At 43.0% G+C, this 25143-nt stretch overlaps 1 protein-coding gene, 3 non-coding genes and 1 pseudogene across 5 annotated transcripts; 3 read left to right on the top strand and 2 right to left on the bottom strand.

Moving 5' to 3' along the window:
- The first annotated feature begins 3279 nt into the window (after window positions 1-3279).
- Window positions 3280-11643, top strand: LOC138389814 (low affinity immunoglobulin gamma Fc region receptor III-A-like). 2 transcript variants are annotated; one of them, XM_069478442.1, is made up of 5 exons: window positions 3280-3343; window positions 3971-3991; window positions 4723-4980; window positions 8455-8709; window positions 10201-11643. In XM_069478442.1, exons 1-5 carry the CDS (start codon window positions 3304-3306, stop codon window positions 10386-10388), a joined length of 762 nt encoding a protein of 253 aa, XP_069334543.1. In that variant the 5' UTR covers window positions 3280-3303; the 3' UTR covers window positions 10389-11643. The 2 variants fall into 2 exon arrangements, with proteins under 2 accessions (XP_069334543.1, XP_069334544.1); XM_069478443.1 differs by having other exon boundaries at window positions 4726-4980.
- Window positions 11644-13085: 1442 nt separating this feature from the next.
- On the bottom strand, window positions 13086-13159 carry TRNAN-GUU (transfer RNA asparagine (anticodon GUU)). Its single transcript has one exon. It is a non-coding gene; the product is annotated as a tRNA-Asn (tRNA).
- Window positions 13160-17482: 4323 nt separating this feature from the next.
- LOC138389815 (membrane-associated progesterone receptor component 1-like) lies at window positions 17483-19695 on the top strand (annotated as a pseudogene).
- A 2327-nt stretch (window positions 19696-22022) lies between these two features.
- TRNAG-UCC (transfer RNA glycine (anticodon UCC)) lies at window positions 22023-22094 on the bottom strand. The gene has a single exon. It is a non-coding gene; the product is annotated as a tRNA-Gly (tRNA).
- Window positions 22095-22790: 696 nt separating this feature from the next.
- Window positions 22791-22873, top strand: TRNAL-CAG (transfer RNA leucine (anticodon CAG)). Its single transcript has one exon. It is a non-coding gene; the product is annotated as a tRNA-Leu (tRNA).
- Window positions 22874-25143: the final 2270 nt, after the last annotated feature.

Here is a 25143-nt window from a genome sequence, read left to right on the forward strand (position 1 = left end):
CTTTTTTTAGTAGAGACGGGGTCTTGCTCTTGCTCAGGCTGGTCTTGAACTCCTCAGCTCAAATGATCTTCCCGCCTCGGCCTCCCAGAATGCTAAGATTACAGGCGGGAGCCACCGCACTCGGCCACATTTCCACTTCTTAAGCAGGATTTCCTGTCTCTCGACTATATTGTTAAAATAATCTCCCAACTTTTCCCTTCACCTTCAATCTCTCTCCCCTCTAACTCATTCCTCAGACTGCTAGTGTAGTAATTTTCATAAAATGTAAAACTTAAAACCTTTTATTAGTTCCCAGTAGCTTTCAGAATAAAGTATGCACTGTTCACCCTGACATACAAAGCCCTTCATGATGACCTGGTAAATATTAATCAATTGCCTAGTATATACCAGCCCTTGTGCTAAATGTTAGGAATACAGTAAACAAGATGAACAGATTCCCTGCTCCCAAAGACCTTTCAGTCCACAAGTGTGATGAAACTTCTAAAGGAATTAGCGGTGGGGATGTCACAACCTAATTTGGAAAACCAAGGCAGGCCTCAACCTCCCATCTTGTACTTATAATTGTAACCAACAGGTATGGTTCCACATATGGAACCAATAACTTTATCTGCGTTATCTCATTTAAGCTTCACAACTCCTTGGGGTTAGGACCATTATTGTTAGTCTCCTTTTACAGATAAGGAAACTGAGACCTAGAAGGGTTAAATAGTGGTGGGGTTGGGATTCCATCCCAGACTCATCTGAGACCCTGGTGTCTTAACCTTTTAGTTGCTTCTGCTTCTCCTTTGTAGCACTCCCTAGGCTTGTGAAACTATACCCAGCTCTGCAAACACAACAGCCTATTTCACTCCAAGACTTTGCTCATGCCTCTCTTTTTGCCTGGAATGCCTCTTTCCCTCAAAAATCTTCCTGCTGAACACACAATTATCTTGTGACGTAATGAGAGTGTTCTGTCTTCCATGTAGGCCCCTCCCCCAGACAGAATTAGCCACTGCATTCTTTGTGCATATACAGTATTTCATAAACACTCTCATAGTCCCTAGAGCACTTCAGATCCTTATCTGGTGGTTTCCCCCTAAAAAACTGTTATGTCCCGGAGATGACAACCGATTGACCTCTGTAATCAGAAACTCTTGCTGTGCCTGGCATTCCAATGTTGGAGGAAAGGTAAGTAAAAAAAAGGAGGAAGGGAGAAAAGAAAAGGCAAGCATGAATACAGACTCTTCATTGTGAGATATCCCAAGACCATCTGCCCCTCTGTAAAAATCTTGCATTTTATCTATCACTATAAAATTAACCCTTACCACCACAACCACACTCAATTTGAGGATTGTTCAACAAGCACTTCATGAAAACCGGCTGAATGGTTCCCATCCTGTTACGGTCCCTTTCTCTCCTCCGGCACTCTCTCTCCTCTTCTTCCTATCTAGCCCACCCTCTCTTCGGCCAACAGCTCCTCTCTTCATTTGAGGACTACAGACAAAAGATGAGCCAGAGAAGAAAATAAAACCTCAAAGAAGGAAAACTAAGTGAGCACCTTGCATCAGAAGTCACAGGGCAGAAAGCCACAGGGGTAACTGTGAAGAACAGACAGGGCTGAGGGATGTCCACCTATTGCTTCAGAGACCACTCATGGCCCTGAAGACACGTTCTTGCTTCAGGTTTCCCAGATAAGCATCTGCAGTGCTACAGCAAGGAGATGGAAGTTTCCAGATACTAGCCTGGATTTGGCAAGATGTAAATGAATCACTTGAGAAGGAGCACTGGAATGGCTGCCTGGTTCATTTCTGTTGTCCACCCAGACATCTAATCCAAAGGCCTTTGGGGAGAAGGGCTGCTGTAAGAACATGCATGGTGGTCGGGGGAGGAAGTGGATGGCAACAGGATCAGTTACATCCAGCTGGGAGCAAAACAAAACAGAACCAAACCTGAGTAGTGATTTTCATATGCTCCTGGAGTGGGAAGGACATTAGCCTGAGGCAGAGGTCATCAGGCACCTGTGCCAGCCCCTGACTCTGCTCCACCCCTGCCAAGTGTCATGTGCACACATCTGTTTGCTGCTCACTTCCTGGGCTTTTCCAAGCCAGGTAAGAATTGTCTTGGGTGTCCAGGAGCCCACTGAGGGAGTGGCACTACCAAGTGGGGTCCCTTGGTTTTCTGTTTGGGACCCAGACTGACGTGAGAGTAAACAAAGTGGGGGGTGAGAGAGGATGCGGAGATAGGAGAAGAAGTTAACATTCTTACCACTTCCTGGCCCTACGCGGCCTCCTTTTCTTGTAAGGACCCCCGGGAGGCCTTGGCTACTAAACTCCCAGATCAGGCTGGACCCAGTGGGCCCGAGGGCCTGGGCTGACCTGCACTAGTGTGGTTCAGCACAGCCCTGGTGGCACCATGAGGAAGGTAAAAAGTTCCTGTTCTCTCCTCCACCCCTGACCTTTTCTGTGATCCTTTCAGCCTTTCACTGGTGTTTCCTCCTCCCAGGACCTATTTCTCTCCCACTGCCGGAGTTTGTTCTAATAGACAATGGGAATCTAATGATCAAAATCACACTAAGAAGTTAATAGGCTGGGCGCAGTGGCTCACACCTATAATCCTAGCATTTTGGGAGGCTGAGGCCTGGGCAACATAGCAAGACCCCATCTCTACCAATTTAAAAAAAAGTTAATAGCACCTGTGGATTACATACCCCAGGGGAATGTGCATTTTGAATTTTGAAAGAAAATGTGGGTGGAGATAATGTCGAGCCAGAGATACTTCTAGTGGTCTGAAGATTTTAAATTACTTCTTTCTGTATGCAGGCAAGCCCTGGCTGGCTGGAGATGGGTGTGGGCCAGGCAGGGGAGTGAGAAATTCTGGGTAGAATGAAAGGACCCCTCAGGGAAGGGCCCTCCCCCTTGACTCTCAGCCCCAGGGTCATGCTGTGCCATTCTTGGCCCTAGGTGGACCCCAACCCAGGAGATGGGGGCAAGCACCCTGGGACTTCCGAGAGCACTCTCACAGACTCTGCCTATGTCCTCTGGTGCTCAGCTGCAGACCTGTGCCGAGCAAAGGGGCCACACTTGCCTTAGCTTCTCCTCCAGGCTCTTTCCTTCCTGTTCCTGGCCTATCATGGGTTCACTTGTCAGTGTTTGGATTCAGGAGTCAGATGATGTTCCCGGAAAAGGCAGCTGGTGAGTGACGGAAGCTGGTAAGTGACTGACGAGGGGATTGAGGGAAAGAGTGTTTACTTCCTCTTTTCTACTCAGCTGGGTCCCTTTAGGGTTCCACATATCTGTAGTGACTTGTCTACGCTAGTGCAGCATCATGTGGCAGCTGCTACTGCAGATGGCTCTGCTAGTTCTAGGTAAGTCAGGGGCTCTCTGGCTGAGGGAGAAGCCCACGATGCCCTGGGTGGCTCAGAGACTCCTTTAGAGGTCAGGGATGGGACCCCTCCAAGGGATGGGACTCCGGACAAACCATCTGGGGGTTCTAATTTGGGCATAGTCATGAAGTGGAGAGGAGCAAGGTCAGTTACTTCACCCCTCTGGGTCTCGGTTTCTTTATGTGTAAATTGAAGAGTTTGGACTAGATGGTCCCTAAGGGCGGTCTCTTCCAGTCTGATATTCCAGGGTTCCCCCTGCCCCATGACTTTTCATTTTTACCCTTTCTGGGAAGTTTGGGTTGAGGTTGTTTCTGTGGCTTGATTCAGGGAAATTCAGTCAGTACTCTTAATTTGTGAGTCTGAACAGGAAACAAGGAGTAAGAGAATGGTGTTGAAAATAGGGATTTGGGTGGATGGTGGGGCAGGAAGTATGGACATTGGAGACCAGAGATCAGGCAACAGGAGAGGTATCCACTAGAAATCCTGATTCTTGGGAATACCAGGCTCCTGGGGCAGGGGCAGGTAGGGAAGTTTTAAACTCACTTGACACTCCAGGCACGCTGATCTCTGCTCTTGTTCAATATTTGATTCATTCTTTTTTTCTTGCAGTTTCAGCTGGCATGCAGGCTGGTGAGTTTGCTTCATGGTCTTGGATTGCTCAAATGAGGCACATATGGGTGCAATGTCCACAGGACATCAGGAAATGTCCGTTGCATGGGAAACTGCTGATGGGTGTGAGCAGGAACAGCTCCCCCAACACAGTGGGTGTGGGCCCTATGCTGCTCTGGCCAGTTTTCTTCAAGATACATAGCAGGCTTGGCCGGGCGCAGTGGCTCACGCCTGTAATCCTAGCACTCTGGGAGGCCGAGGCGGGAGGATCGCTCTAGGTCAGGAGTTCAAGACCAGCCTGAGCAAGAGCAAGACCCTGTCTCTACTAAAAAAAAAAAAAAAAAAAAAAAAAAAAAAAAAATTAAATAGAAAGAAATTAGTTAGACAACTAAAAATATATAGAAAAAAATTAGTCAGGCATGGTGGCACATGCCTGTAGTCCCAGCTACTCGGAAGGCTGAAGCAGAAGGATTGCTTAAACTCAGGAGTTTAAGGTTTCTGTGAGCTAGGCTGATACCCACGGCACTCTAGGCCAGGCAACAGAGCAAGGCTCTGTCTCCAAAAAAAAAAAAAAGGATACCTAGCAGGCCAAAAATGGGGCAAAGATGCTTTAATATTGAGTCACAGACTCAGGCTGAGTCACCAAGTGAGGGTTTGCAATGGGCTCACTCTGGCTTTGAGCTTCCCTGGGAATGCCAGCACACGGCCTGCTCCTCTCCCTGTCCTCACACCACATTCTCTTGGCTCCTCAGAAGATCCCCCAAAGGCTGTGGTGTTCCTAGAGCCTTCATGGGATAGGGTGCTCCAGGACGACAATGTGACTCTGAAGTGCCAGGGGGACTACTCTCCTGGAAACACGTCCACAGAGTGGTTTCACAATGGGAGCCTCATCTCAAGCCAGGACTCGAGCTACTTCATTGCAGCTGCCAGAGTTGAGGACAGCGGAGAGTACAGGTGCCAGACATCCCTCTCCATGCTCAGTGACCCGGTGCAGCTAGAAGTCCATAACGGTGAGTTGGTGAAAAGGAAGAGGGAACTCACCAATAAAGGGGTGAAACAAGGGGCTCTGAAATACTTAGGAAGACCCAGAAGATGATGTTTTTGGGGATTTAAATTAAGATGAGATAATCTATGGTCCCACTGAATGATATCAGAGTTGTAGTCCTAGCTATAAGTAGGCCTTAGGCAAAATGTCAAAGCCTGCCATATAATAAATGGAGGACCACTGCACTGCACAATTCTAGGAATCACCACACACACTGAATGCATACAATGTGAATGTGTCATCTAGGGGTCAGGGCATGACATTGATAGCTGCCTCCCAAATCATCCCTAATGGTCTAGCATCATATCTATCTCTCTCTCTCCTCTTCAATGCCATACTCAAACTTACACTTCAGCGTAAATTTGGCAATTGATACCTTTCCCAATGGAGATATATACATGCTAAGCTTGCACATTAATCATGGAATGAAAGTCTTTGTGTACTATTAACAGAATCTAGGCATCAGAAGCAGGTAAGGGAAATATTTTGGAGAAAGAAGTCTTTCCTGGTGTCCCTGGAATCACACCCCATAGCCTGGTAGCTGCAGGGTAACCTTGCAAGCCTGACTCTACTTCCATGGCTGCTGCATTTGTACAATGTCTATGGGTCAAACAAGCCTGGAGAGGAAGGAGGGCATAACAGAGGTGGACCTGCAACAGAGTTAAAAAAAAAATTTGGCCTCTGAAATTCCTTTTCGTAGCTCCTTTGTCTCTGACTGTACCATCCACCTGACATGGTCCTCACTCTACAGAGCTACAAGAAGAAATGTCAATTATCTAGCTAGGTGAGAAATGTCCACCTAAGATCAATAAAATCGGGATTTACCAAGAGGAAACAATAGAAAAATCAAGTCTGGGACTTATCAGTTTGCCTTGAACTTGGCTCTAGAAACTGGCTTTAGAAGTCTAGTCAATGAGGGCTGTATTAAACTGTGACCATGAGAATTAACTTCATCAGGCAAACTCCTGATCATCCTTCAGCACCCCTTTCACTTAACTCCTCCTCTGAGAAGCTTTCTTTGCTTTTTCAAGCAGAATTTCTTTATCTCAATCTCATTGGCCCTGCAGTCTTTTGTTCTCAGCCTGTTGAAGCACTTATCACATTGTATTGTAATTATTTCTGTGTATGTTTCTATGTCTAGACTGTAGATTCTTTGAGGTTAGGGACCATGTGTCTTGTCATCCAGGTATCTCCAGTCTGCACAATGCCTGGTACATAGCAGGTGCTCAATAAAGTATTGGTTGAATTAATATATATATGAATTTATATATATATATATGTAGAGAGAGAGAGAGAGAGTCCATGACAGGAAAGATTGGAACAAGAATGTTCCTCAAAGGCCACTGGACTATATGTATATATATGTATAGATACACACACACATATATATAAAATATCAATGATAATCTTATGCTAATAATAATTCATCTCTTTGCTGAAAAAGTAAGTGGATATATAGGCACAAGACCTCTTTTGAAAAATAATGTATCTTAATAAACAATAAAGGCCGGGTGCAGTGGCTCACGCCTGTAATCCTAGCACTCTGGGAGGCCAAAGTGGGCGGATTGTTTGAGCTCAGGAGTTTGAGACCAGCCTGAGCAAAAGAGCAAGACCCTGTCTCTACTAAAAAAAAAAAAAAATAGAAAGAAATTGTATCGACAGCTAAAATATATATATATAAATTAGCCAGGCATGGTGGCGCATGCCTGTAGTCCCAGCTACTTGGGAGGCTGAGGCAGGAGGATCGCTTGAACCCAGGAGTTTGAGGTTGCCGTGAGCTAGGCTGACGCCACGGCACTCTAGCCCAGGCAACAGAACGACTCTGTCTCAAAAAATAAATAAATAAAATAAAATAAGCAATAACGATCACCTTCTGGGCAGGGTGTGATCACTTATGCCTGTAATCCTAGCACTCTGGGAGGCCGAGGTGGGAGGATCGCTTGAGCTCAGGAGTTGGAGACCAACCTGAACAAGAGTGAGACCCTGTCTCTACTAAAAATAAAAAAATTAGCCGGGCGTCACGGTGTGCGCCTGTAGTCCCAGCTACTCAGGAGGCTGAGGTGGGAGGATTGCTTGAGCCCAGGAGTTTCAGGTTGCTGTGAGCTAGGCTGATGTCACGGCACTCTACCCCAGGTGACAGAGCAGGACTCTGCCAAAAAAAAAAAAAAAAAGTAAAAAGGAGAAAATTAAAAAGATCTTTGGTCCTACTCCCTCAGGAAAAAAAAAACCCTGTTAATATTTAAGTCCATACCCTTCCTTTTTTTTCTGTGCATATTTACTTTTTGTATTCTGCCTTTTTAACTTATCATTATCTCATGAGTATTTTCTTATGCCATTATAATATTTATCTACAATGTCATTTTTAATTATTCAGGTCCCTTCCTGACTATGACTTTATGTTCTGTCTGTGTGGAGTCTGATCACTTGGTGAAATGGTTGTGAGAACAAGTGTCCTAGTGATTTAAGAATTTTTCTCAGGCTAGGTACGGTGGCTCATGCCTGCAATCCTAGCACTCTGGGAGGCTGAGGCAGGAGTTTGAGACCAGCTTGAGCAAGAGCAAGACCCCCTTTCTACTAAAAATAGAAAAAATTAACTGGGCGTGGTGGCGTGCACCTATAGTCCCAGGTACTTGGGAGGCTGAGGCAGAAGGATTGCTTGAGCCCAGGAGTTGGAGGTTGCAGTGAGCTATGACAACGCCACTATGCTCTAGCCAGCACAACAGAGTGAAACTCTACTCTGTCTCTCCAAAAAAAAAAGAATTTTCTCTCTTGAAGGCCATGCTCAGCAATGAAGATGGTTTCAATGAGGCCCTTTGGACCTTCAGAAACCACCGATTACGCCCACAAGCACTGCCGGTCATTCCTTTCCTCTCCTGACTTTTCCATTGAGTGCCCCTTCACGATTTTTGTAGCCTCTTCTCTGGCCACTCAGTCACCTTATTCCTAACTGTTGTAGAAGTCTTTCAATTTTCCTACAACTGCCTATTCCTTCTGAAATCTACCTTTTCTCTAATGGGGCAAATAATCATTTTCAAATGCAATTTTTACTCTTTGATTCAGAACTTGCTGTGACTCCTTATTATCTGTCATAGCAAATCCAAGTCTAGCACTTAAGGATTCTGCAGCTATTCCTAACATTGCTTCCCACCTACCTCATTACTTAGTCCCTGTGCTCTAACCTTATGTTTTGATTGTGTGTGTGTGTGTGTGTGTGTGTGTGTGTGTGTGTATCCCTCTTCCCCATTATATAAAAGGTCTTGGTGTGACTTGAGTTCTCTTGCAGGGCCTACTCAGCTTTTCCCCAAAGGGAGCTAGGTAGAGATGGCTTCCAGTCTGGCTTCCCCTGATGTCCCAGGGTTTGGGTGGTGAGTGTCCCCTTCACAAGAGCTCTGCACTAAGAGCTGAGGCCTCCTGGGCCTGGGATCTCTGTGTCTTTCAGGCTGGCTTGTGCTCCAGGCTCCTCGGTGGGTGTTCCAGGAGGGGGAGCCCATTCATCTGAGGTGTCACAGCTGGAAGAACACTTTGGTGCATTCAGTCACATATTTACAGAATGGCAAAGGCAGAAGGTTTTTTCATCAGAATTCTGACTACCACATACCAACAGCCACACCTGATCACAATGGCTCCTACTTCTGCAGAGGGCTTGTTGGAAAGAAAAACGTGTCTTCAGAGACTATGAACATCATCGTTCAAGGTGAGACATGTGCAACCCTGGAGTGCCCACAGCCCCCTGTGTGTGGAGCCTCTACTCACACTGGGAAGATGAGTTGGGAGGAGATTTCCAACTCTTCCACAGACTTCTTTACATAGGGCTCCCCACTGGTGATCAGCAGAGACCCTGAGAATTCCTGATTGCTGGGTAGGTTTGCAGTTCTGTTTCAGCCTGTTCCTTAGAGATAGCTGAGAAGTGTCATTCACTCTGCAGTGTGATAACAGGAGCAGAAGCCACATTTCCTCCCCATAATAATGATATACATAATAATAAATACACCTGTCCTTACCCCAGCCACACCCATAATGTCATATGTCCCTATCATGCTGGCCCATTTCACCTTCATCCAAGTCTTAGCCAAGAGCTAAACTAGCAGGAGCCCTTCATCCCCTCACAGAAAGGGCTCGGAAGCTGGGTTCTGGTTCTGCAGCTAATTGACCATGTGACAGTGGGTGAGTCACTTAGTCTCTCTGAACCCCAATTTCTTCTTCTGTAACAAAGGTAAGCTGACATTTATTAGGCACTTTTCACTGTGCTAGACATTGTGCTAAACAATTATTTACATACACCTTATTTGATCATTGACTTTCACAATGTTATGAGATAGGCAATATTGACTCCATTTACATGGAGTAACTGAGGTGCAATAAATAAGTAAATAAAATTTGTCCCTAAGGTCACACCAAAGACTTCGAAGCCTATATATTTAACCATTAGGTAAAATTAAACAATTGAACAGGCACTAATATCCTATGATGGAATTTCGGATCCCATTAAGTCACCCAGAAAACATCTCTAGTTTCTACAGGGCCAACCTCCAGGGTCAGAGACCTAGCATGGTATTCCTGGACTTCTATCTGGAACTGGACCAAGACCTAAATTTTAAACAATTTTCATGAATAAAGGCAGCAAAACACCTTTTGAGATTTTGACAAAACAATGTCATAAGTTGTATAAAAATAATTTAATTACACTTTAAATCCTCTCATATGGTTAGGGAAAGAGAGAGCAAGTAATGAAGCAAATGGGGTAAAATGTAAACAATTAGCAAGTCTGGGTGAAGGATATATGAGAGTTCTTTATACTATTCTGGTAAATCTTTTTGAATTTGAAATTATATCAAAATTAAGAGTTAAAAAAATTGAAATTAAAAATCCACAAATTTGTCCCAGTTTATAGACAATAGCATTGTCTGACAATTTCATAATTGTCACACAAAACCTAGCTACAACCTAACTTGCTAACATTCCCTGTCACATCTCCATCAAATAAGCAGAAGCAGAGTGACTCTGCTCAGACAGCACCAAGATCAGGAGTCCCTGGGAAGAAGCAAAGGCTTCCCCAAGACTCCCCACCATTCCTGCAACCTGTCTCTTGGTAGGTGTCAGGAAGACTCTCCACTGGTGACCTCACTGTTCCCAATTTCTGCCTTAATGACTGTCATTTTTCTCATACTTCTACTTCTCCTACTAGGCTCGACAAGTCCATCTGTCTCACCATCCTTTCCACCCTGGCATCAAGTCACTTTCTGCCTGGTGATGGTACTCCTGTTTGCAGTGGACACGGGATTGTATTTCTCTCTGCAGAGAAACCTTCGAAGCTCACCAAGGGACTGGAAGGACCACAAATTTAAATGGAGCCAGGACCCTCAGGACAAATAACCCTTTATCCCTTGGTGGGTAATAAGAGCAGTGGCAGCAGCATCTCTGAACCTCTCTCTGGATTTGCGACCTCATCATCCCCATTAGGCATCTCTGTGAGCAGCAGAAAAAATACAGCTCAGACCCTGGGCTGAGGGCCCTCCACCCAATTCTCTATTTTCTCCTGATCTCCAGTGGAAAGGAAAGGCCTGGGATCTTCAAGTGCCAACAGTGAAGCCCAGTGAGTAGCTTCATTCCTAGGAATTGAAGTGTTAAGGCTATACAAATACTTTCTCTGTCCCCACCACTCCCTTACAGCAAAGCAACAACACAGGCTCTGGTTGGTGACCTTTAAATGTATAAGAGTTGTTCCTAAATAAATAGACCAGCAGAATTAATGGTTGAGGCAGAGCCAGCTGGACAGTGGTCTGCATCTATTGCTGCAGGGCTGGTTGCATTCAGGGGATCTCAAAACTCCAGACGAGAGTGTGGGAACTGCTGAGGATCTAGGGGATTCTGCAGAGCCAGTGAAGAGAATGGCTGAGAAAGAGCAGGGCGGTCCAGAGTAGACCAGGGGAGATGCTCCCCTCTGGGCCCAGAGAGAAGGCTGTCTTCCTAGAACACGAGCCATGGTGGAGATAACAGGAAATCACAGTGGTGATGCAGAATTGAGTTTTCCAGGGGAGTCTCTATCAGAACTGGGATGGTCTGCAAGTATATAATGGTGAACTCTCTTAATGCTCTGAGTAGAAAATGGTCCTAGGAAGGGGACTGGGGATTGGGGGCAGGGAATTGGAAAAGAAAGCACACAGCAAACCCTGTGTGTCACTGTTCCAGCTTAAGCTAAGTGAACAGGTATCTCAGCATCTGAACTGAGAAAGTCTGATATGAAAGAGCCAACCACAAACACACAGGAAGGAAAGGGCAGGAGGGTGAAGACGACTCTGTTGCCCAGGGCAGTAAGAATTAGAGAGGAGGGGCAGGGACAATAAAACCAGCTTTTCTGTTTCAGTGTCTAATTCAAGTATAGCTTTTTTTTCATTTATCAAACAAATTTTGGATAACTAATACTAAATGTAGTGAACTCTACTGAGTAAATTGTGAAACTTTGAAATCTCTCAGCATGTCGACACCAGTGGAGTGGGAGTGGAAAACACAATTGCTGCTCACGGAGGAAAGCTTTCACTATCTCTTTCTGTTTTAGAAGTTTTAAACAGAACATTTCTTGATTCCAGTAAAGCATTTTATAATATCTTGCATGCTACTCTTAGCAGATGGAAAAAAACATGGTAATAAAATATAAGTAATAAAATCCTTTCTTCTCTTTGTCCAAAATTCTATCAGAGATTGGTTTGGACTGATGAGAACCGCGCCCCTCTCCCCTTTCAGCCACCATCTTGCCACAACTCATATGAATTAGCCTGCTTGCTTTCCAAATCTTGCTGAGACAACTGGTTGAAGGGGGCTTTTTGTGGGTAGTATGGGATAGGAGGGGGAGTGGGAATTAAAGGCAGTTTTAGAGCACTGGGGCAAGTAGGAAAAGGCACAGCGGAGGCAGGAGATAGAGGCCAGGGCAGAGGTAGAGGGTCAACCTGATTGTGTGAATCATGAGCTCTATCACAAGATGATTCAAGCTAGGTATAGATGTAAATATTAGATGAGATTCAGACATGAGGCAAGTGTATTTGGAAACCTTAGACATTCAACTCACATTTACTTAGTACCTACAATGTGCCAACTTTGAGTGTAGGTGCTGAGGATATCAGATGAAAAACACAGGGTCATTCCCTGGAGGAGCTTTCATTCTAGTGAGCAAAACAGGTAAGTAAGAAGAGAGTGAAGAAAGGGCTGCCAAGAAAAGGCTCAATTTTGGTGTAGTCATAAAGGATGAATAGGAGTTTGCCAGGCAAAGAAGAGGAGAAAAGCCGAAGGTCCATGGGCAAAGATTGAAAAGCCAGAGTATGAGTTCAAGAAAGCGGTTAGGTTCTGTTGGGTCTAAAGGGTCAGTGAGGGAGAGGAGAGAGTTTCGGGGCCAGATGATGAAGGGCACTGCCTTCCAAGCTAAGGAGATGGTATCAGACCCTGCAAGCCATTGACAGAGTTTAAATAGATTAATCTTGTACTGTACAGTACTCGAGAAGCACTCTCTGGCAGCTACTTGGAGGAGGGATGGGAGAGGAGCGTTGAAGATGGAACCATCTAGGATGGCTAGGTAGTATGCAGTAACTCAAAAGGAGTAATGAGGGAGTAAGTGGCAGCGAAGCAGGAGAGGAAGGTGCCTAATCAAAAGATATTTAGGAGGCAATCTCTCCAAGAATTGGTAGCAAGAAGGGCGTAGCGGGACTAAGGACCCAGGTTCCAGACATGGTGCCCGTTTCGTAGGTTAGGAAATACAAAGGCAAGGTTGGTACGAGTTTGGTGGAAAAGATACAGAATTCATCTTTGGGTTGTTAGTACTTACTTCCTTTGGTAAATTTTCTGAAAGCATCAGTTTCATGATGCAATTTCAGTGGTTAAACTGCCAAAAAACCTACTTGCAGCCCTGATCGCACCAAATACCTCAAAACCGCTAGCAATGTGCCTAGAGTGAGGAAGGTGCTGTGAACCACCCAACGTAGGGCCCAGCGGCTAGGGGTCCTAGAGGTTAATGCAGAAGGTGGTTTTAAGTTTCAAGACACAGAGGTCCTAACCACCCTGAGTTCACAAAACTGCTGCCTGCGTCCCTGGGTGGGCTCGAACCACCAACCTTTCGGTTAACAGCCGAACGCGCTAACCGATTGCGCCACAGAGACAAGCGGAAGCTGGCTTTGTTGCCAATTTAGTTCACGGAAGAAAAAAATTCACAGTATGCCTCCAAAATAGTGTGTTTGAGGCTGAGTTAGAAACCGGTGGCACCACTATCTTTGCGCGCACCAGGGCGCGGCTGATAACCCCGAGCGAGGCAAGTCTTTTTCCCGTTCCAGCGCTTGCTTAGATCTGGTACAGGACTCAGCTTCCACCCAGAAGAGTGACTGGACACACGATACAATATTTTTTTAATTTCAAAATATTAATGGGGTACATGGATAGCTTTTATAATGCTTAAGTCAGGGCTGTTAGTGCACCCATCACCCAAAGAGTACTCATTGTACCTGTTAGGTAGGGTTTTACCCCTTCCCTTTTTCCTCCTTCCCCGTGCTTGATTTCCAATGACGTTTACTTCTCTCTGTGCCCATGGATTAGTTCCAAAATATTAGATAGTACATGTGGTGTTTGTTTTCCCATTCCTGAGATACTTCACTTAGGACAACGATCTCCAGTTCCATCCAAATTGCAAGACATTAATACACTCAGGAATTGATGGGCACTTACGTGGATTCTGCATCTTTTCAATTGTGAATTGTGCTGCAATAAACATGAGAGTGCAGATATCTTTTTAATAAAATGACTTCTTTTCCTTTGGAGATACCCAGTAGTGGAATTGCTGGATTGTGATACAACGTTTTTAATATTGCTGGAAAAAGAGGAGCAGAAGAGGATGAATGGAGGAAGGGTCTTTGGGGAATCCAAAATGGAAGCTCTCTTGTGGGTTCAGAAGTTCAGTTGGTTTTGCTTAGAAAAAAAGTACATTAATAAGTTTTTCCACAGATCTAGACAATTTATGGATGCATGTGTATATGTCTGAGTATTGACTCATAATAAACTTATTTTTGTGAAAATTAAAAATACTGTATCACGTGTCCAATCTCGCCCTGGAAAATGTAATATCTAAGTAAAGGAACTTCATATTACAAAATTAATCTTTGGTCCCAGCTGTGTTGAAAGGTTTCTGCTAGCATATTAGGCACACAAACAGAACATGGAGTTTAAAATGCCAGTAACTTAAGGACTTTGACACTGACATATCTGGATACAAATATCTGAAGAGCAGCATCAACCTAGGGATCCTCATCAGTGCTGGGCCTAATAAGCCATTTTCTATATTGACGGGGATCCAGGGCCCCTCCATGCAGAACCTCCTTCCTTTCTGCATTGACATCATCTAATCAGTGCATTCCCGTTTAGGTGCAGCTCAAAGTTTTCAATGGTGTTCAGTGAAATGAGAATATGCACAAACATAGATATGCACGTGCAGAAATTATATATACATGCATGTGTACATATACACATATACTTTGTATCTTATGTAAAATACATATTTGTACTATATATGATACATAATTAAATAGATATATTTGCCAAGTGACCTTTAAACTGAGATAATTTTTTTTACACTTCAAAGTTTTGTTTTTAAATGTCCTTCCTTTTATAAAATTATAATTAGGGTAGATGATAGTTGTTGTGGCTGTGGCTGTTGTGTTAATTTCCTAACCTGGCAAAATAAAAAGTTGGAAACCCTGTATTTGTAGCCAATGTTTTGGGAGAAATTTTGCTCATCTGTGAAGTATGATTTAGGTTTCACCAATCATAACCAAAACCACCCCAAATGCAGAGGAATCTAGAAAGCGCAGTTTTTACCTTTCTGGCCCCTACAGCACAAAAAAGACCAGAATGAGGTTGGAATGGGTAATGAGCAAGCCAATCTACATATTCACTACAAAGAGTAAACAGACAAACAAAAAATAAAACCAAATTTAAACTAAAATAAATAAACTTCCCATCTCCACCCCAATATGGGACTGTTAGAGAATGAAGGAAAGAAAAGTTCTGAAGAACCAAAAAGTGATGGGCTACAGATGTGGGTATCCTGGCTAAACTGTGACAACAGTGTATGCATGTGTCTATTCTTAAAAGACAACCTGAGGGGAGAGGAGGCTCCAGGTCATGAGGTGGACTCTCCCCTCCTCCTCCCAAATCCCTGGGAAAAGACCCAACAAGTGTAATAGAGAAAACATTATACCATCCCAACCATCCACAATATCCAAGAGAAAGCTTTCCATCTCCTGGGTTCATGATCCAACATCTCATGATCCGAGGTGAGGAGGGAATGAAAGTTGTCCTAGAAATCAGAGTGGGACATCGCTCACATAGTTGAATATCAAAAAAGTTGAGCAGGAGATGGCACAAGGAACAGGAGAGTAAAAGAGCACAAGCCATTGGCTCACAATCATTCACAGTATCTGACAGGAAGCTTCATATCTGCTGGCTTCACCATTAATCTCTGGTAGATCCAAGGATGTCCCAGAGTGTTTGTTGTGCTTTGTTTGAGAAATGTGGATGAGTGATTACCCAGCAATTATATCATTTCAATTCAGTAGTTGAGGAATGGGCTTTTCAATAAATTGAACAGAGAACCTTCAGGTGGGGAGTGGGGAGGAAATAGAGTCACAGATTTACCTTATGTCATATCTCAAAATAATTTCAGAAAGAATTAAATAGATAATGCCAAAAAACAAAAGCAAACATTAAATTACTATTTTTAAAAAGGGAAAAGCTGATCTGATATTAAGATGGGAAAGAATTTTCTATGTATATAAGTATAAACCTTCCATCTAAAACATTGCCCCCATTTCACCAGGAAGTACCCCAATGACTATGACACATCTCCTACCATAGATACAGAAGCATAAAATTGAAGGTGGGGAATATGTAACAGAGGGAATGGCCTGAGATGAGGGGGAACAGCAAAAAGATGTTTTCTGTCTCTTTAAAACTTCCTCCACTCTTTTTGGGAACTGAAGCCTGCATCCCTGCCTCAGGCAGGTGGTCAGAGGAACAGGGGAATGTCTTTTGTTCTTTGTGTTATAGGAGATAGTTCAACCATCCCAGGCCTGGTGCCAGCACCCCTCCATCACCACCTGGTGGACAGAGGTCATGGCTTTGACTTTGGCAGAGATGGGACCATTAGAATTACTAACAATAGCCTAGAACTGGGGGCCCTCCCTTCAAAAGCTCTGTATTTATCCTTATGTTCAGGAAATTTGGATTTAGAGATGAGAGTCTACCATTTTTCCTCCTTTGCCAGCAAAGTAATAAACTTCTCTTTCCTTCTCAAAAAAAAAAAAAAAAAAAAAAAAAAACACAGAATTTTCCAAGTATAAAAATAAAGAAATTACCAAGAAAAGTATTTGACTTTATAAAAATCAGAAACTTCTGGACTTCAAAAACACTGTGAATGCAATTTAAAAGTGATTCTGGTTTTGGTAATGGTGGAGTAGCTTGAGTGGAACTAACCATTCCACAGAAAACAACTATAAACTATGGACAAAATATCGTTTAAAAAAATCTGTTTGAAGGCAGTAGAGAGCAATAAAATCAGATAGAAAGTAAAGAGCACTCAAGCCTTGGAAGAAGGAACCACAATGGGTAAGATCCTCATTCTGTAGGCAGTCGCCAATCAGCTGGACTCAGACACAAACTCATGCAGAAAATCACAGTCTTATGGGCCTCCTGCATCCGGCTAGAGTTTAGAGCTGGCAGATTGGGTAGAAATTTGAAAGAGTAAATTTCAGAAAACAGGGAGCCACATGGGAGAAAACCAAATCTGCAAATAATTCTCCCCCCAAATCCTTACATTACTCCTGAACTGGACATGCACTGAGCAGAGATTCTAAGGAGGCCAAGGCAGAAATAATAGTTGGTAAAGCTAAGGAATACTGAACAGAGATTTCAGGAGCTGCCCTATAAGAGGAGACAGAAAAATACTGGAAACAACATAAATGCTCAAAAATAGAAGATTTGTTAAAGAAATTGTGATGTAGCCATATAGTGTAACACAATGAAGTCATAAAAATAATGTCTTAGATTAATATTTAATGAATGTAGAAATAGTCACAAAGTAAAAAGTCAAGCAGTTTAAAAAAAGCCCATGTCATTATACATTTATTCAAACCTATAAAATGTTCAACACCAAGAGTGAACTCGAATGTAAACTTTGGTGTTTGGGTAATAATGATGGTAGGATCATCAATTGTAACAAATATACTTTCTAGTGAATGATATTGACTATGGGTAAGGCTATGGGGGTGGGGGTGGGGGTATTTGGGAAATCTCTGTACTGTCCTCTCAATTTTCCTATGAACCTAAAATTGCTCTAAAAAATAATCTATTAAAAAATAAGCAGTATACATAGTATGATTCCAGATTGTATCTAAAAAAATATTAAAGAGAGGCCACTAGCTCGCAGAGAGGGAGGAGAAAGCGGCGAGTTCCGGATCCCTGCCCAGCCTGGCCCAATCTTTGCTCCAGAGATCATGGCTGCCCCAGATGTGGTGGCGACAGGCGCCGACCCGAGCGAGCTGTGTAGAGCAGTAAGGAAAACAGGAGTGACTCGATGACAGACTGGACCTCTTAGGATAGGCCTAAGTTTCGGTTTCCCGACGCGGGCCCTCCCCCTCCCCAGAATGCCGCTGGTAACAACTGAAAGTCCCGCGGCTTGGAAACTGGCCAATCAGGAGCCAACACTATCAGCCACTTTTGAAGGAGCAAATGAACTAAGGCGGGGGGTGGGGGGATGGTGTGCCCGGTACATGTAACCTACTGATGAATATAAAAACTTAGTTCCCACCCTAGGGCGGGGTCCTGGTTCGTGGAGAGGCCACTGTGTTGGCGCTCTGGGACTTGGACGCTAGCTCGAGCTAGACAATAAACTCCTTTGCCTGTTGCAGTCTTGGTGACTCTGCCTATCTGTTCCTGGGGCTGAGGAAACCGGTTCTAACAGCTGGAGAGCGGCGGGCTGCTGCACGAGATTTTCACATCGCCGCTCAACCTGCTGCTGCTTGGCCTCTGCATCTTCCTGCTCTGCAAGATCGTGCTCCGGGACCAGCCTGCGGCCAGCAGCGACAGCGACTCCCTCGCTGCCCGGCCTCAAGCGGCGCGACTTCACCGCAGCCCTTCGACGGCGTCCAGGACCCGCGCATACTCATGGCCATCAACGGCAAGGTGTTCGACGTGACCAAAGGCCGCAAGTTCTACGGGCCGGAGGGTCCCTATGGAGTCTTTGCTGGAAGAGACGCATCCAGGGGCCTTGCCACATTTTGCCTGGGTAGAGAAGCACTGAAGGATGAATATGATGACCTTTCTGACCTCAGCGCGGCCCAGCAGGAGACCCTGAGTGACTGGGAGTCTCAGTTCACTTTCAAGTATCATCACGTGTGCAAACCGCTGAACAAGGGCAAGGAGCCCACTGTGTAGTTGGATGAGGAAGAACCAAAAGATGAGAATGCTTGGGAAAATGAGTAAAGCATTCAGTGGAAGCATATCTATTTTTGTATCTTGCAGAATCATTTGTAACATTCCAGTCTGTCTTTAAAACATGGTGATTTCAATATTTAGAAAAGTTTTGAACTTGCTGTAAATTTTTTAATTAACATCACTAGTGACACTGATAAAATTAACTTCTGTCATAGAATGCATGATATGTTTGTGTGTCACAAATCCAGAAAGTGAACTGCTGTAATGTAAATGTTAATACTGTTTTTCTATCGACTGTAGTTAGTACAGGCTGAATTAAATGTGTGTTTCCTGAGAGACAGGTAAGACTTGGATATTTCCTAAAACAGGTAAAAACATTAGATGTGCACCAAGAACAAAGGATCAACTATTAGTCATGATGTTCTCTCAAGACAGCAAATCCCTTTTTTTCCTCAATTGGCTTAACTGCATGATTTCTGTTTTATCTACCTCTAAAGCAAATCTGCAGTGTTCCAAAGGCTTTGATATTGATTAAAGAGAGCTGTCCAGTAGCAAAGTGAAATCTCAAAGCTGGACTCAGCTGGAAAAAAACATACTGTGTTTCTAGACTGCTTTGTTATCCTTGCTCTCACATGGACACTCAGATGCCCTCACAGACACAGTAATTTACAGTTTGGATTAAAACAAGATCTAAACATTCCAAAGAAAGCTTTATAAAAAAGCCAGCCAGCTTGTCTACAACTTGAAATACATGGAGAAGATTATAGGACTATCTTTCCAACCCCCGTGTTTGTGGTGGGGCAATGGTTATTTTGGTTATTTTACACATTTGAACTGAGAGGAGCATACAGAACAGCAACAGGTGTCTGCTCTCTTATGAGCCTACATACACACCCCTGAGCAATGAGAAAACAACACACATCACTAGCCAACTGGTTTTTCAAGTAAAGCATATTCATAAGGTAACAGTTATTATGTTGTTCCAAAACTATAGCCACTGCAAAAGTAGTAGTCAATTGTCTAGGTCTTTGATATAGATCTTTTGGTTAACAGTAAGCTTAAGTAGACTATACAGTTGTATGAATTTGTAAAAGTATTACATGAACAACTAGTGAGGTTTCAAATTCTTGTAATTGTAGTTAAATAGTCATTGTGTTTTCTTGTGAACTGTGTTTAATGGTTTAACCTCAAATCAGAAAACAAAATGAAGTGCTTTGGTCAGTTAATAAAATGGTTTTACCCAGTAAAAAAAATATATATATATATTGAAGAGAGAAACACACTGCAAAATAGTAATAGGTGGGGTTTTATTTGTATGATGGAAATATGGGCATATACCTTTTGTTTGTGATTTGTTTGTTCTCCGTATTGTCTACAAGGACCATGTATTACTATTCTTCATGGGAAAAATATCTTTTGTAAAAATGGGCATATGACTATGTGGCAGGTACTTTTACATATATAATCTTTCACCCTCAAAAAATCATTCAGAATAAGTACAATTATTGCCTTTTTTATAAATACATACATATACATAGATGATGAAACTGAGGCTCAGAAAGATTGAACTGGCCTGAGATCAAAGAACTAATGAAGTGGAAGAGCTGAGATTCAAAATATGTTTGGTTCCAAAAACCTACACTCTTTCTCATGCAGGGCACTACTTCAAAGGACTTTAGAGACACAAAGATGTCAAAGACCATGGAGTTTGAACGCTCCTTCAGTTTTAAAGGTGAAGAAACCGAGGCGACTAGAAAAGTTAAACGACTTGCCCAAAAGCAAATCATTTGTTAGTGATAAAAACAAGCAAACAAATAACACACAAGAATAGGTCTCCTGATTGTCAGACCAGTTTTCGTTTGTATTAATATTTGGTTTAGACATAAAGTCTTCGTTATTGCCCATCAATCGTAGGGGAAGATGTTTCACAAGTTTGCACATCTTCGTGTAATATGGCAGTGAAGAGCGCCGACTTAAGAATTTAGGCTGACCACTGCAGAATAGCAATATATACAGGTGAAGGGAAGAAGGAGTGCCTATTAAGTCATCAGGGTAGGAGATGCCAAGAAATGGAAATCCGCAGTCCTGGGTTTAAGGCAGACGGGGACCCTAGGATTCTCTCCCAGTAGGCGGCAGGTCGTTATGGAAATGGGTGACGATTAACCCAGTGGCAGGCCCATGCAGTGGTGGATCAGGTAGAAACTTGTTTACAGGATTAATCACCCAACACCTTTATGGAACGCAGAATCAGGGTCAAGGTAACTTCACCCACTCGTATTCTTGCTCATATCCACGAACTTCGCATGCGAAAGACAAGCTTTCCGGGTGAACTTAAAGTCATTTAACAATGATTTATTTATTTATTTATTTATTTGGCAGTGAGAGAACAAAGTCGGGCGCGGAAGGAAAAAAGGCACTCTCCTCTCCCCGTCGGGGGATCGAACACCGGTCTCCCGCGTGATAGGCAAGGATACTCACTACCACACTAACAAGGACAACCGCAAAGAAAAAACTGGTCCGTATTTAATGCTTAGGAAGATATTTTACATTTGATGCTTAGGAAGATATTACGTAGATGATGAATGTCTCCAAAGTTGCCCTTTGGGAAGGTATTTCTAAGTTACAAATGTACCTTTGCGAAAAGTTGGTGATTGCTGGCAAAATTGTACCACTACTTTTCTAGGCCAGCATATTACAATAGAAATATAACGTGAGGCCCACATGTAAGTTTTAGTTTTAATAGCCACATTAAAAAGTAAAAAGAAACAGGTGATAATTTTAATAATAAATCTTATTTAACCCAATATATCCAAAATATTATTTCAACATGCTATCAGTATAAAAATATTATTAATTAGCTACATTTTCTCTTAGTTTTCAAAATTCTGTATGTATTTTACACTTACAGACAGCACATTTCAACTCGGACGTTAAATTTTCATTGAAAAAACAATCAGTATTTAGAGTTCATAAAATTTACACTTGAAAAAGTAGATTCATATACCCAAGTTGTTCCAAACGTACTTAAACGGTCTCCAATAGCTAAACTGAGTATCTGTTTTAAGTTTTTCACTTATTTATTAATTTCATTTATTTACTTCAAGTAATGTGTTAAATTTTAATATGCAGTTCCTTTGGACGCACTCGCCAACTTCAAGTGCTCCGTAGTTCGTGGCTACGGTATGAACCTTGAAGATAAAGACACAAGAGCCCCTTTCGGAGGGGGAGATTCAGACAACAAATCCCAGAATCCAGAAGATCCTAAAGATTCTTCGAGTTGAAAGTTTAAAAAGGAAGAGAGAAAGGGAGGAAAGAAGAAAACCTTCAGAATCTAACCCTTTCAAAACAAGCCTGGGCAGAGAAAGAGGCCTGGGTCAAAATAGGAAGCGGGGAGAGAAAGCGAGGCTCGGCTGTAGATGCTAATTTTACTCAGGAGTGAAATAGACACATCAGGCGCTGTAAAGTATCTCTGCTCTCGCGCTGTGTTTCTCCACCTCATCAGGAACATGATCAGGAAAGAAAAAGACTAAGAAAAAGGGTGACTGCGTTGGCCGGGAATCGAACCCGGGTCAACTGCTTGGAAGGCAGCTATGCTCACCACTATACCACCAACGCCTTCCGGGGGGAGGCTTCAGAATTTTGAGTATAAGAGAAACAGAGATCGTGAGTTTCCCGAACTCTGTTAATGGGGTTTTGTTTTCATGTTTCCGAAGTAAGATACACGAAACTTTTACTCGGTGAAAACCGACTCCTCTGACTCTGCGCCGCCAGTAAACAGCGCGGGCCTGAGAGCGCAGAGGCTACCCGGCGCCGGGAGCGAAGGGCACGGTCGGCTCAGAGCCGGGCAAGCAAGCCGAGGCTTAGCTCGGCCTGGGGATTTTCCTCCGCCGCCTCCCCTCACCCCGACTCCCCCGCACGGCCCGGCGCTCCCAGCTCTCAGCTCCTAGCTTCCGAGGCCCAGCACTGGATCCACCGGGTGTCAGATTTGGTAGTGGCGATTTGGTGCCGACGGTCCGAGGAAGACCGGCCGGCACAAGATCCACCCTGAGGTTCCAACCCTCTAGAGAAGGAGAGGAGCGCTTCAAAGGGCGCCAGGAAGAAATGGAGCTTTTAAGATTTAGGGTAGTTATCAAGGAAGTAGGAAAGAGCTGTAGGAGACAGTTTTGTTTTTCCTGCTTTGTGTAGTAATGCAGGAAGCTTTCTAGTTTTAGTTGAAACAACAATAAATTAAACACATTAATAAAACCTGATATGATGCACTATCAATATTTGATAAACTTAAAACAAATCAGGAAAACGAGCCTTATACGTGTCAGGATGGCCGAGCGGTCTAAGGCGCTGCGTTCAGGTCGCAGTCTCCCCTGGAGGCGTGGGTTCGAATCCCACTTCTGACAAGTGTTTGTTTTTATTGCTTCTCTCCTTAACCAAGCCCCAAATACTGAATTCTTGCAGAAAGAATTATTGATTAATCAACACTGCTTTTTATCCTGTTTATCTTACATACACGATTAATTGTGCCTCATTTTAAATATAAAACTAAATATTTCCTCTCTATTATAGGCATGAGACTGGCCTATGAAATCAGGAGCGTTTTGAAACTAAGATCTATCCCTAACTGTGACAAAAAGGTTTTTTACTTTAGACTCTGGCTTCCCAGTGCCTATTTATGCCTTCCTTTATTCGACAACAATGTATTGAACCATTTCTATGTGTCAAGCACACTAAGGCAGGCAGATCCTAAAGTCTCCTTTGACAGAACAAGGAAAAGTCCTAAACCCAGGATCCCTTAATTTGTTATAAAGTAATTAGCCTGAGTCTTCTATGCTAAAGTAGTAGCGTCTAACAGTATCGTAAAGCATCAGAGTCTCCACCACCTTGCCAGACCCGCCCCCATCACCAATTCTAATTCAGTAGGTTTGCAGTGTCATAGAAAACCAGGAAAAGAAATCAATAGATCAAATGTTGGGGTGGGGGGGAGTGATAGGATAAATAAACTCATGGAGTTTGTTGTTTGAAGAATTTTGTGTTTCTAAAAGATCACAAATAAGAGCTGAGTATGGGAAAAGCCTAGTTGGCCTTTTGGGAAGAGGAAGAGCTGTTAAGAAGTTGAATGTGGGAGGTTCATAAAGGTGAAGATAGAAGGATCTTCAGGTTGATTAGTGAAAGTTTGCCAGGCAGAACTGCATTCATTTACTAGACTGTGACCTTGGGAAATTCATTTGACCTTTCTAAGCCTTAGTTTCCTTTAAAGTGCATTTGACCCTTCTGAGCCTTAGTTTACTGGGTAGTGAAATGGTTGTAGAATTGATTGAGATAGGAGCTTATTAGACACGGTAGATCTCAGGCCCCACCTTACACCTACTGAATCTGCATTTTACAAGATCCCCAGTTGATTTGCATGCACATTTGGGAAACACTGGTCTATCTAATCCAGGTGACTTTGCACAGATTGATCTTTAACCTGGAATACCCTTTCTCGGCCACTTTTTATTCAGTATCATTTAGGCATTTACAACATGTCAGACACTGTGTTTAGAACAGAGAATACAAAGCTAAACTAAATACTGTCTAAACTAAGGAGGGTGATATAGTGCATTCTTAAGAGAGATATGTAAAAAAAATAGTGTTTTGTTTTGAGACAGGGTCTTTCTGTGTTCCCAGGGCTAGAGTGCAGCGGTGTAATCATAGTTCATTACAACCTCAAACTCCTGGGTTCAAGTGATCCTACTGCCTCAGCCTCCCGAGTAGCTTGGACTGCCGGTGCATGCCACCACACCTGGCTAATTTTTCTATTTCTCATAGAGATGGGGGTGGAGGAAGAAGGGGCGTTGGAGATGTCTCACTATGTTGCTCTCAAACTCCTAGCCTCTAGCAATCCTCCTGCCTCAGCCCCCACAAGCACTGGGATTACAGACATGAGACACTACACCTGGCCAAAAGTAGTTTTTAAACAAACCTGAGCCTTAACCAAGTGTTCAAGGTTAACATCACCAGTGGTTAGTCATAGTAACATCATGTATACTCTGATAATATGGTGGCATAGTCACTTTACCTCTATGGTATTCTTCTCTAATCATGAAAAAATATCAGATAAACCCAAAGTAAGGGACAATCTAGAAAAGACCTGACCAGTATTCTTCAAAAGTGTCAAGGTCATGAAAAACAAGATAAAACAGAGAAACTGTCACAGATTGTAGGAAACTAAGAAGACATGATAACTCAATGCAATGTGCTATCCTGGATTGAGTTCTGAAACAGTAAAGAACATTAATGGAAAAATGTAAAATCTATTCTACAAACTACTTATTAGTATTGTACCAATGCCAATTTCTTAGGTTTGATAAGTGTACCATGGTTATGTAAGATTTTAACAACGGGGAAGCAGGCTGAAGGATATACAATAATTTTCTGTAGTATCTTTGCAATTCATCTGATCTAAAGTTATTGCAAAATAAAAAAACAAATAACATGGAAACAACCTGAAAGTGGCTACTGTGAGAAAATTTGATTTTGAGTTCATGATAATGAGCATGTATTTTGATGTAATTTATTCTTTTTTTTCTTTTTTTCTTTTTTTTGGAGGAACTAGGTGTCATAGTTGTGATTACAATAATCAAACTAAGACCACATACAACATGTGGACTTTTAGATGTCTATTATACAT

This window comes from Eulemur rufifrons, chromosome 8, assembly GCF_041146395.1.
Source record: "Eulemur rufifrons isolate Redbay chromosome 8, OSU_ERuf_1, whole genome shotgun sequence".
Lineage (NCBI taxonomy): Eukaryota > Metazoa > Chordata > Mammalia > Primates > Lemuridae > Eulemur > Eulemur rufifrons.